The following is a 13,428-nucleotide window of genomic DNA, read 5'->3' as shown; positions in this document are numbered from 1 at the left end:
TTCTCAGGCAGGGCGGGGACCAATGCCATTTCTCCACTGCCTGAGCAACCGGCAAGAATGGGCAAGAGTGTAGTCGTCGTGGGGGGCTGCCTCTCAAATTAATTGTTCCATTAACAAGTTTCTGGGGACAAACTAGTTCATCTAACAGCCATTGGGCATCAAAGGGGTGGTGACGTGGGGCCGTGAAAACTTTCGGGTTTACGAACAACATTTAACGTTAACACTAACAAACAAACATTCAACAAACATGGTGCAGGTTCCATCAGAAAGGACACCGTATCTCTCCATCGGTTCCTTTTTGCTCCATCATCTGGACACCTTACTACTCAATAGCGAACAGGGTCGCAAGGGGATTTGTTTGGTGGGAGTCAGACTCTGTGTCATCTCCTTCTCCCGCTGCCAAACTCTTGACTGTAGTAACCATGCTAAAGCTGCTTGGGGCGAATTGGGGTCCATCTCATCATTCCAGATGAGCCTGAACGAATTGACTTGGTGCCAGAATAGTGTGTCGAGGTTGGAGCTACTAGTTTTCAATCCGTAATCGTCGGGCGGTGGGTCTGGGTCAAGGGCTTTGATATATATAATCTCAAAGGGGTCAGTGGAATCATGCTCAGATTCGCTGGGGGTGGGGCTTGGTACAGGGGTATAGTCATAACGTGGTGTGCTGTGGCTATCGTCATCGTGATCGCTATCACTGTCGCTGTCGCTGCTGGTTGAGGGAAGGGAGAGACGGAGTTGTGCCTCTGGGGGTGGAGTTGAAGTCGTGTCTGAGGGCGGGCTGGACTGGTTGGGGGAGGGTAGGAAAACGTCATCTGTGGGCAGGGCGTGATCATCTGCTGCTGCGAGCAGGATGTGGTGTGTGTGGTTATTCTGTGAGCCGTAAGCCTTGAGCTGGTTTATATGAAATCACGCAGACTTACCATTGGGATAGGTTATTTTATATACTGAGGGGCTGACTTTGTCCGAAATGGAGTACGGTCCGGAAAATTTGGGATAAGGAATGAACTGGGGTTGTAAAGGGAAAGCATAACTTGTTGCCCTACTGTAAACTCAGTGTCGAAACAAGCCTTGCTCTGTTTCTCCCTGGTCCCAAGTCTCACAGCGGTTGCGAGTTGGGCTGCCTTTATGTTCTCTAGCAATTGTTTAACCGCATTTTCATGCGTGAGGGCAGTGACTGCCCTCTATATAAATGCCATCCTTTAAAATCACACCGTCATGTGTGGTTATTGCATTCTTGTATTTATCATACGGGCTGGGAAGGTATCCTTTAAAACTTCCCTGAGTTTCTCATCCTCTTTCTGTGACTTCGCTAAATCCTGAATGTTGGCCTGTGAGACCTGAACTGCGTGTACTGGGGTGCTTTCGGGGGGGTTCCAAAAATAACCATGCCTGGTGCCTGCCTTCGCTAGGGTGTCTGCTTTAACGTTACCGGGGGGGAAGAACGGTGATGGCTGCAAACCTTAATTATTCCATATTCTCGATCCTTCGCTGTCTCTAAAATATGGCGGAGTAATGGGGCTGAGGGTAGGGGTTTACCGTCCGCGGAAACAAATCCTCTTGTTTCCCACAGGTGTAGGAATTCCGTCAAACTATTACAGACATACAAGCTGTCCGAATAGGTGTCTGCTGGGGTCGGGAACGAGTTGGGGTGGCCCACAATGTATGCAACCGCTGCCAGTTCTGCTGCCTGCGAGCCTAAGTGTCCTGGCAACTTTAATGCAATCTCATCTAGGGCGCGTCCCTGTGCGTCCTCTACATAAATTCCGCAACCGGTAATTCTCTTTCCATTTCACAATGTGGAGGAGCCATCCACATAAATCTTCAGGGGTGCGCATGTGACTGTGGGCTGGGGTCTCTGGGGTGTACTACCTGTTTTCCTGGGAGGTGTTTTGGGAATAAATGGGCCAGTGTTCTGTTTCGTGGTGATGATCTCACATTCATGAGCGGTGCCTACATACTGCAAATTATCGGCAAGGAAGGTGTGGATCTTGGTTTGTTTTACTGTGATGTCCCGTCCCTGTAAAAGAAGGGTCCAATGGGCTGTTCGGATTTGACTGACTGTGCCACCCTTAAGTCGGCCGTCTAACAATAGCTGTGTCGGGGTGTGTTCTGTGAGGATGGTGATGGGGTTGAGTCCTGTAATGTAGGCGAAGTATTGTACTGCCCAAAAAACTGCGAGCAGGTGCCTTTCACAGGCAGAAAATCCTTGCTCTACGGGGTCTAACACTCGTGAGGCGTATGCTACGGGGCGTAATTGGTCATGGCGTTCCTGGAGGAGCACGGCCGAAAGGGTTCGGTCGGTGCTTGCAACCTCGATTGCGTATGGGGAAAGTGGATCTGGGACCTGTAGTGCGGAGGCTGTGCTGAGGGCTCTTTTTAAAGCATCCACAGCATCCATACGCTGTGGAAGCCATTCCCAAGGTGCTTGCTTCTTGAGAAGGTCGGATAGGGGCGCTGCTTTAGTGGCGAAACCATTAATATGGTTTAGGCAGTAGCCAACCAGTCCTAAAAATGACCGGAAGGCTGAGATATTATGGGGAAGCGGCAATTTGACGATCGAGTCAATTCTCTTTTGCTCGATCTCGTGCTTACCATGAGTGATCACTGTTCCCAAGTAAATCACTTTCTCTTTCAAAATCTGGGCCTTCTTGGGGTTGACTTTACAACCAATTTCGTTTAGGTGTGCTTGGAGTTCGGCGAGAAGCGAAATGTGCTCTCCCTTTGTGTCTGTCTGTAATAACAAGTCATCTACATACTGGACCAGACAATCGGGGCGGGAAAAGTTTGCTAAACCATTTGCCAGCTGTCGGTGGAAAATGGAGGGGGAGTTGTGGAATCCTTGTGGAAGGCACGTCCACGTGTACTGTTGCCCTTGGAAGGTAAAGGCAAATTTGTACTGGCACGCTTTAGCTAATGGAATGGACCAAAAGCCGTAACTAATGTCCAAAACCGAAAAGATATTTGACTGGAGTCCCTATTTGAGCATGGTCTCGGGACTCGTGGCTATGGTGGGGGCTGCTGCTGGGGTTACTTTGTTCAGTTCCCGGTAATCAATGGTCAGTCGCCATGATCCATCCGGTTTCCTGACGGGCCAAATTGGTGCGTTGTTTGTGGAGGCTACTGATCTGAGTATGCCTTGATCCAACAAACTCTCTATGACTTTGGAGATTGCTCCCTCTGCTTCCTGGGGAAATCCGTACTGCTTCTGGGGTTTAGGGCCGGGACCTGTAATGTTCACAAAGCCAGCCAAACTGCCACAGTCGTGCTTGTGCTGTGCAAATGTTGCTTTATGTTCCTGCAGGACTGCCCTAATCTATTTGTCTGCACTAATGGTTCGAGGGTCAAACCAGAAGTCTCCGACTGAGCTAATCCTGTTTACGTACTCTCCTACTGTGAGCTAGGCGGGGGCTCATGCTGCCTTTGCCATTTTCCAAACACACTTGTTAACTGGGTCAAAAGAAAGGTTAGGGGAGCTCATGAAATCGATCCCAAGGATATGTTCTGCTGTCTGGGGCAGATCAACCAAAACTACGGGGTGCTTAGTCGTGATGTTACCTATTTGTATTGCTATAGGGGCTGTGGGATGTGTCCCTGTTGTAAATGGCCTGTAAAGCCGCTGAGTGTGATGGTGTCTGTTGTGGGCCATGTGTCTCACTGAAACATCGTGGAGGAATTGAGTGTGGTGCGAGACCCTCCTGAGTCCCAAAGAAATTCTACGGGTTGTCCCCGAACTTTGCCTGCCACTACTCGTCTACCGGACTTGTCCCAAAGGGTGTCGCAAACCCAAGTTGGGGAGCCCGAACACGGTCAGTCGGTACCGTTCATATCTGCATTCTCTGAACAGGCGCTAACGCTATGGATCGGCTTTGCCCTATTCCTGTTTAGGGTGCCTGTCTGTTGGTTTCTCTGCTGCTTCTGGGGCACGTTGCACTCTCGTGCAAAGTGTCCTAGCTGTCCACAATTGTAACATTCCTGAACTTTGGGCTGGGGTGGGCTGTTCCTGCCCTCATTTACCCATGCGGGGTTCTGGTGCGCTTTAACTGGGTTCATCCCTGCCTGCTCTTCATCAGATGCTATAAATGTGGTTTTGCCTGCAATTGATTGCTTCCAAGCGCGGGACAATCTCTTCAAAACCCATTTTTCATTGTGGGCCTCATCTGAGGGGTCATAATTTGCGCAAGCTTTTCGTCCTGCTTCTGTGGCGTGGGAGACTAGAATTTGGGTCCATTTGGCCATATTATCTGGGGACAAATGGGCGCGGGCTAACTCTCCAAAAACACAAATGATGGGTGCCTTATATGCATTTGTTAATGGCCAAGCTATTTTAACCTCCGAGCTTCACCTCGATGTGCCTTTGACTCCCCCTCCATGTGCTTCGAAGATTCTCTCCTGATCTCCCGATGTATGTCCCTTGCACATCCATCTGCTCTTCTTTCCATCACATCTACAACAAAAGAGAACCAGGAAATGCTACTGGGAGTCAAAGTTACCCAATTTGCCTCATATTGTGAAACTGTCCAGCTCTTTATAGTGTGTGTAAGTTATCTACACACATTATGACTGGGCGGCTGGGTAGCACAGTGTTTAACACTGCTGCCTCACAGCGCCAGGGACCAAGGTTCAATTCCGGCCATGGGTGACTGGCTGTGTGGAGTCTGCACGTTCTCCCCGTGTCGGCGTGGGTTTCCTCCAGGTGCTCCGGTTTTCTCCCACAGTCCAAAGATGTGCAGGTTAGGTGGATTGGCCATGCTAAATTGCCCCTCAGTGTCCAGGGATGTGCAGGTTAGGTGGGTATGGGGGGGGTGAGTGGTTGGGTGCTCTTTCAGAGGATCGGTGCATACCTGATGGGCTGAATGGCCTCCTTCTGCACTGTAGGGATTCTATGAAAAACAATTCTATGAACTCTATGAACTACAAAATATCAGAGACACTGAAATAGTCCCAATTGATTAATTGGCCCTCTACCTGCAGAGAAGGGTACAGCACTTTACAGAATGCATACTGAGAGAATAAGGAAGACTGCATAAAATTCCATAAGACTCTGAGTGAAATGCAAAGGTTGCGATACTTGCATATAGGCAAAATCTATAATATTAAATTGTCCAGATGTGCATCATACAAGTAATCAATTTCGTTATTGTGGGAAAATTCAGCAGCCATTCTGCACTAATGTTTTTTAATAAAATGACTTAACAGCTGTGATAGGTATTAGTTGAGGAAAAAATTTTCTCCAGGATCAACTACTCTACTTCAGTGCGTTATGACCATTATTTCTCAGAGCTTAAATTACCTTTCATCCTCCCATGAGCAGCATTCCCCCAGAAGAGTACTAGAATATCAGCCTAGATTGTACAGTCAGGATCTAAGGCAGTCCTTGAGTGCTTCCAACAATGTTCGACTAGAGGCAATCTGACACAGGCAGCTGAACTGAGCACTAGAAAGTGTAAGACATCTATGTAGAGGGGTGAGGACGTTAAAATGTCTTGTGGATTAGATATGAAAGTTGTTAACCATGAGGGCCACCAGTGGAATGAAGATCAATGACAAATGTGGAAAGAAAAATTAAAGATAGAAAAAATATGCAATGTAAAAGGCGTAGCAAGAGAAAATCAGGATCGTTCATTGCCATGTTTTGTTTAGCTCCTATTTTTGCTTTGGACAGTTGCTGTTCATTATTCTTCCATTCACGTCTCCTCTGGACACATCTTTTGTTTTGCTACCTGTTCCATTACCACTCCCTTTGATGCTGCACAAACAGCTCTTTTGTTATTTAACGTCTCCCGCCTTCCACCCTATCATGGACCCACCCTATATTCTTCTTCCACATTTCCCATCTCACCTACTTAAAACCTATTACAATTCTCCAGTTCTGATGAAAGGTGATTGACCTGAAATGTGTTTCTCGCCACCAGTGTTGCCTGACTTTCTGAATATTACCACATTTCCTCATTATATCTGAATTGTTGTTGTTGTCCCTAATTAACTAATTATTTGTGTTTGAATGATACTTCCTGCTGCATTATTATCTAAAGGTACATACATACAAAGATACATTGACATTGAACTGCAGGGCGGTATGCGGTGCAGTGGTTAGCACTGGGACTGCAGCGCTGAGGACCCGGGTTCGAATCCTGGCCCTGGGTCACTGTCCGTATGGAGTTTGCACATTCTCCCCATGTCTGTGTGGGTTTCATCCCCACAACCCAAAGATGTGCAGGTTAGGTGGATTGACCACGCTAAATTGCCCCTTAAAAATTTTTTTTTAAAGAGATTGAGCAACAAAAGGCTGTTTTTTAGAGTCTTGTCATTTAAATAATTGGGAAAAAAATTATCCAGTTGCATCCATCAATATAGAATGTTACAACTCAGAAACCGATGATTTGATCCATCAACTCCACACCCATAATTTCTCTACTCCCTAATTAGTCATCTCCTGTTTGTTCTTTTACCTTTCAATAATAATCTTTTGCAAACAACTCACTAATTCCCTTCAAACAAAATCAGGATTCTGGTTCAGCAACTTGTGGCGGAGAAGTTTGGGGGCTTTTGATAACATCAAATGTTGCCCTCTTTCATTAATGTTGTCCTGCCCGGTGGAAACAATAGGAACAGAGTAACAGAAGATGGCCATTCAGCCCATCGAACCTCAGTTCATCCATTAAATCAGATCATTTATGCTCTTCACCTTAACTCCATTTACCCACTTTGGTTTTATAATCTTTAATACATTTGGCTGAGAAAGAAAATCTCTCAGTCTGAGCTTTGAAAGTATCAATTGACCTAATCTCCACAGCATTTTAGGGGAGAAAGTTCCATGGGGAGAAATATGTTTGCAGAATCAGCAGGGATACATGTTTTTTTCTCAGCCACCAAATCCATAGAGAGTGCAGCCTGGGCGTTTCAGAGTGTAAACCACATCCATGGCAGTAACCGTCTTGCGCTTGGCGAGTTCAGTGTAGGTGACTGCATCCCTGATCACATTCTCCAGGAAAACCTTCAACACCCCACGAGTTTCCTCATAGATCAAACCTGAGGTCTGCTTGACCCCTCCACGGTGAGCCAGGTGGCGGATTGCTGGTTTGGCGGTACCCTGGATCTTATCATGAAGCACTTTGCGGTGTCGCTTTGCTCCGCCTTTTCCCAGTCCTTTGCTTCCTTTTCCTCTGCCAGACATGATGCCTCTTCAGTGAAACCGCTGTTGAATGATAAAAATGCTCGAGGCTGCCGCAATTTGCCAAATATGATGTTGTTATGTTTCTTCCACTTTGGGAACTTCCGGTGACGGCGGGCGGGAGGCAGCTGCACATTGGAAGGCTCCCGTTCGGGAACGGCATTTTCGGGGTTTAATGCCCGGTCCCAGGGGCAACAGAGGTGGCAATTGCAGGGAGAAGGCACAGTGAAGGGAAATGTCAAAAATAAGTAAAACAACGGCCATGAAAAAAATGGCTGAAAGTCCGTCGGGGGGTGGAAAGGTCACTGAGGGGACAGCAAGAAAAGCGGAGGCTGGAGCACCAGGGGAGGCCGCATTTCCCACGGCTGAAGAAATGACTACGGTGATGGCCGAGGAACTCATAAGGCAGTTCACAAAACACATGGAGGCGATGAGGAAGGAGATGGGGGCAGTATTGAAAGTGCTGGTGGAGGAGGCGATTGCCCCAGTGAGGGCTGCGGTATTGAGTGTAGTGGCGGAGGTGTGGGAGCAAAGTGAGACACTGAAGGAAGTGGAAAAGACATTATTGCAGTGAAGAAGGCACTGTACATCAGTAAGGTGTGGTGCGGCATAGTATATCCAGCTAAGTTGAGGGTGACCTACAAATCCAAGGACTTTTATTTTGGGATGGCGGAAGCAGCGGAGGAGTTTGCGAAGGCAGAAGGGCTGTGGCTGAATTGAGAAATGGTCATGTACCGATGTAGCCTCATGTAACTGTATTTTTTCACTGCGTGCTGGTGTATATGCTAAATGAGCCAATGTTGTATATATTTGGACAAGGGAAGAGATGGGACTTTCACTTGCAATGATAGTTCTTTGGGGCTTGGGTGTGTATGCGGGGTTTGTGTGCTAAAGGGGATTTCTTGGTTTTCCTGGGACCGGGCAAGGGGGAAAGAGACCCGGGCGGGGGCCTCCACGCTGGCCGGTTTAAGCCGGCCAGTGAACGGGAGTGAGGTGGGGGGAGGGGCTGCGGCCATCGGAGCCTGGCAGAACAGGGTCCGAGTGGTCTAGCCGGGGTGGAAAGTTGGGGGGAAGGAACAGAGGTTGGGGGGAGGAGTTTTGTAAGAGGAAGTGGAGGGGAGGAGTCGGGGAGGGGGGGTGTTTACAATTCATGGGTGTTATTTATAATACTCTTTCAGGGATTGGATGGCATTGAATGTTAGGGGGAGGGGGGGGTGGTCTCTATAGGTCAATGGTGACCATAGGCGATTCCTGATTCTTTTTTCTTTTTTTTCCTTTGTTTTTCCCACCGTGGGAGGGTTTGTTTTATTTGATGCTTATATTGTCAGGTGGGGCGTTGTTGGGGTGGTGGGAGGATGGGATCGTTGTTGTTGATAAGGGGATTGACTTTGTATTTGTTACTGTTTACTACTTGTTGGTGGGGTGTAAATTCTGAAGAAAATGTGAAAATGGAGAATAAAAATATTTTACCAAAAAAAATGTTTCTTCCACTTTCTCTGACACATCCATAACTCTTTACTCATTTCCCTTTCGTTTGCTGGGAAGCAAACACCTTCAGCCAAAAGCAGTACCCGGACAGGGACTTGGTCCTTGGACCCTCAGATTAAAAGTCTGATGCTGTACCGACTGAGCTACCAAAGCCCGTGGGACACCACCAATATGCTGCTCTTCATTTATTGGATCCAATTATGGAGAAAAAAGGATTGTGTCCTGCAGTCAGAATTTAGGGAGTGAGGGAGGAAATTGGCAAGCAGGACTTCAAATGTTGTAATCTCCGTTTGCTCCTGGTACCAAGGAAGTGTAGGATAAGAAGGAGGATAAAGGAAATTAATATGTGACTGGAAAGATGGTATGGGAGGGTGGGTTTTTGATTTTTGGGACAATGAGACCCACTGTGGGGGAAATGGGACCAATACAGGCCAATGGATTGCACTGAAACAGAGCTGAGATCAATTTCCTTGCAAGGTAATTTCCTAGTCCTATTTAGGAAGGGTTTAAACTAAATTGGCAGGTTTGTGGGATCCAAGAGGCAATACTGATGGGGAATACCAAGATGCACATAATAAGGGGAGAGATAGATAGCACTAGAGTATGAAATAATAAGTTATTACAAAGGAAGGGGGAAAGTAATAAAGTCTAAATTAGGGTTGCTTTGTATACATGTGATTGTGCAGAGCATGGTAAAAAAGATTGGTCAGTTTCAGGTGCACACAGCCACATGGAAATATGATGCTGTAACTCTCACAGAGTTTTGGCTCAAACAAGGGCAGGACTGGGTATCAAATATTCTGGATACTAGGTGTTTAGGAAAGATAGGAAAGGAAGGAAAGGGAGAGGGGTGGCTGTATCAATTAAGGAAAACACTGGACAGAATTTACCAGCTGTTCATGCCGGCGGGATATTCCGGTCATACCGATGGTGCATGAGTTTCCCGGCAACAAGGGGTGCAGTCAACGGGAAATCCCATTGACAATGGTGGGACCAGAATATCCCGCTGGCGGGAATGCCAAAAAACATGTGCGGGTTAGTCGGTAAATCCCGCCCACTGTGGTCAAGGACAGAATTGATTTGGTTTGAGCTAAGGAACAAAAATGTACGATTACAATGTTCAGTGTAGTTTATAGGCTACCAACAACTGGGGAAGATGTAGGGCAATAAATTTGCAAGGAAATTACAGCGAGGTGCAAGAATTATAAAGTGATTATAATGGGGGACTTTAATTATCTGAATATATGCTGGGATAATGTTAATGTAAAGCGCAGAGAGGGACAAGTGTTCCTAGAGTGTATTCAGGAGAATTCTCTACAGCAATATGTTTCCAGTCCAATGTGGAAAGAGGCACTGCTAGACCTGATTCTTGGGAATGATGTGGGCAAATTGGATCAAGTGTTAGTAAGGGAACATTTAGGTGGCAGTGAATATTGTACCATAAGGTTTAGGTTGGCAATGGGAAAGGATAAGGGACAATCCAGAGGCAGGGGGGATGGTGGAATGGATCTGACCCAGATAAATTGGAATCAAATGCCAGGCAAAACTGTAACTGAAAATAGGTTGCCTTTAGAGAAGAGAAAGTTTGGGCACAATCGAGGTATATTCCCATGAAGGGAAAAGGCAGGGCAAATAAATCCTGAGCTCCCTGGATGACAAAAGAGATAGAGATTATGATGGAGAAGAAAATGAGTGCTTAAAACAGATGTCAGGTGGATAATGCAACTGAGAACCTGGCTGAATTTAGAAGGTTCAGAAGGGAATTGAGAAAGTAAATAAGAGAAGCAAAGAGAGAGTATGAGACGAGGATGGAAAGTAACGTAAAAGCGAACCCAAAAGTCTTCTACAGGCAAATAAATAGCAAAAAGGGTGGTAAAAGGAGGAATGAGACCAATTAGGAACTAAAAAGGGATTTATTGGGTGGCACAATGGCGCAGTGGTTAGCAAAAAGGGGATTTACACGTAAAGTCAGAGGGCAGGGCTGAGGTATTAAATTAATACTTTGCATCTATCTTTACCAAGGAAGAAGATGCTGCACAGTTCATGGTGATAAAGAAGATAGTTCAGACACTTGAATGATTTGAAATTGGAGACGAGGAGGTATTGGATAACCTGCCTTTACTTAAAGTTCATAAAGCACAGGTAAGATGAGATGCATTCAAGGATACTGAGGGAAGTGAAATTGGAAATTGTAGAGGCACTGGCTATAATTTCCCAATCATCCTTAGGCTTTGCGTGATGCCAGAGGACTGACAAATTGCAAATGTTACACTCTTGTTCAAAACCAAAAGGCCAGTCAGTTTAACCTCAGTGTAGGGAAGCGTCAAACAGTGATATTTCAAGACATAATTAGCCTCAACTATAGCATTCAGTTCTGGGCACCATACTTTAGGAAGGCATTGGAGAGAGTGCAGAGAAGGTTCACAAAACCCAGGATGATGAATTTTAGTTATGTAATATAATAATAATAATCTTTATTGTCACAAGTAGGCTTACATTAATACTGCAATGAAGTTACTGTGAAAAGCCCCTAGTCGCCACATTCCGGCGCCTGTTCGGGTACACCGAGGGAGAATTCAGAATGTCCAAATTACCTAACAGCACATCTTTCGGGACATGTAGGAGGAAACCGGAGCACCCGGAGGAAACCCACGCAGACACAGGGACAACATGCAGACTCCGCACAGACAGTGACCCAAGCCAGGAATCAAATCTGGAACCCTGGAGCTGTGAAACAACAGTGCTAACCACTGTGCTATCGTTCCAAAAGTTGGTACTGTTTTCCTTGGAGAAAAGAAGGTTGCGAGCAGATATGATAGAGTTATTCAAAATCATGAGGGGTCTGGACAGAGTAGCTCGGGAGAAAATGTCACCATTGGTGAAAGTATCAGGGACCAGAGGGCACAGATTTAAGGGAATTGGCAAGAGAAGCAATGGTGACAGGGGGGGGATAACTTTCTCCATGAGTTAGGATCTGGAATGTACTGCCTGAGTGCGTGGTGGAGGGAGGTTCATTCCAAGCATGAAAGCGGGATTTGCATTATCATCTGAAAAAGTAAAATGGACAGGATGACAGGGAGAAGGTGGGGGAATGGCTCTAAGTGAACTGATCCTTCAGAAAGCCAACAAGGACTCCCCAGGTTGAATAGTTTCCTGCTGTACTGTAACCAGTCTATGATTCTACATTCATGGGTAATGCCTTATGGCCCAGTGGCAATGCCTGTCCTTGGGGAATCAATGTAATAAGTGTCACCAGAAGCTCTGTCTCACAGATTTTACCTACCCTTGTGTGTAGTGCTTTCTGCCAATAGCCCCAAATGGTCTAGCACTAATCTGATTATTATTTATCTTATTAGAATATTGTGTCCCCTTGTCTCTTTAATTTCTAACAAGTGGAACATTTTCTCAAATATCTCTTCATCATTGGAACCCAAAAATGCAGGGTTAATGACTTGAGAAGTCCTTTATACCTAAAATGATCATATTGGCAGAGGGGAACGAATGTATCTGAGTATGTAGAACTTGTCGAGGAAGTATTAGCAACGGTAACACTGGGCACTGATTAGAAATGATTTGTCTCATGCAATGGCTGCTGGCCTTCGATGGGGAGTTTCTAAAGAGGTGGGCCCCAGCCACGCTTCCTGATTGGTTCATGGAAACGGTGTTGGTGATCATTTCCATTGCAAACTCTTCAAAAGATCACCTTGTCCTTTGGGGGTTCATTCGTATTCAAAGACCTGTCATCCCAGCTTGTTTGTTTGCTCTATGTAGCAATGGAGTTTGTAAATATGCTGAGAATATGTTTAATATTAACCACTCTATATCAGGTAACTTGATTCATTTAGAGATAATGTACTGACGGTTACATTTATATTAAAATAAAACGTGCGTTTTAGTGGACGTCAATGAAAAGTTATAGTCACTGCGAAATTGTTAAAATATCAATTAATTTAAAGGATTGTCTTTCTTTTCCCTACAGGTGTCATATTGCCAGTCCGGTGAGTTTACACATCTAATACTTTACTAAACTAGGCAGAAAAACGAGAGTATGTCCCCGAATCGTTTGAGTGGCATTATCAAATTCAGTGCAGATCCAGCAATGAGTTATTTCAGTCGAGATTTAAGGTTAAGGGTATTGTTTTAACAGTAAAACTTACTGAGACTGAGCATTCCATTGCACTGTATCTGGAAAGTGCTACAGTTGTGCACATCTTTTGTCTTTGAAATGCGATGTGACGGAGGGTACAACCTAAACGGTCTTGGATGCCGCATTTCAGAATCCCCCCCTTTTTTGTCTCTTATCTTGTCCCTAGTCCTGGAGGCGTTTGTAGTTGATGCCGCCTTCTGAGCATTGCGGGTTTCACCCACTTGTAAAGAAACGGTGTTTAGCATTTCCGAGACACATATATAAACACACACTTCAATTTTTAAAAAAAAAGTACTTATCCCATTGGGCTCTCCGGGAAAACCAGCAGAACATTGCTTGAGAGCTGCCTATTTTAAATAAAGCCCGGGAGAGGTGATGCTGCTCTCCCCCAGTGTGACCAACAGGAAGACAGCTACCCTCTCAAACTGAGGAGACTTCATTCGTATGATTAAATATACTATCTAATTCTATAGTATATAATTCTAGTATACTATGCTAACTAAAATAATCTGCCTCACTAATCACTACTTGTTTATATTCAAAGTTGACGTTAGCTCAAGTAGGGACCAGTAAAGAGTAAATAACATAACCGATAATAATTACAATAATAGTTTACCCATTA

General features: G+C 45.5%; 1 protein-coding gene across 1 annotated transcript; it reads right to left on the bottom strand.

Moving 5' to 3' along the window:
- Positions 1-6,862: 6,862 nt before the first annotated feature.
- LOC140427317 (histone H4-like) lies at positions 6,863-7,174 on the bottom strand. Its single transcript, XM_072512879.1, has one exon. It carries the CDS (start codon positions 7,172-7,174, stop codon positions 6,863-6,865), a length of 312 nt encoding a protein of 103 aa, XP_072368980.1.
- Positions 7,175-13,428: the final 6,254 nt, after the last annotated feature.

The sequence above is a fragment of the Scyliorhinus torazame genome, chromosome 7, assembly GCF_047496885.1.
Source record: "Scyliorhinus torazame isolate Kashiwa2021f chromosome 7, sScyTor2.1, whole genome shotgun sequence".
In the NCBI taxonomy this organism is placed as follows: domain Eukaryota; kingdom Metazoa; phylum Chordata; class Chondrichthyes; order Carcharhiniformes; family Scyliorhinidae; genus Scyliorhinus; species Scyliorhinus torazame.
The sequence above is the reverse complement of the archived record's forward strand: the minus strand, read 5'-3'. Positions and strand labels throughout refer to the sequence as shown.

What these genes read in the sequence shown, in the direction of transcription:
- LOC140427317 (XM_072512879.1), bottom strand. Translation starts at nt 7,174, where the DNA reads ATGTCTGGCAGAGGAAAAGGAAGCAAAGGACTGGGAAAAGGCGGAGCA.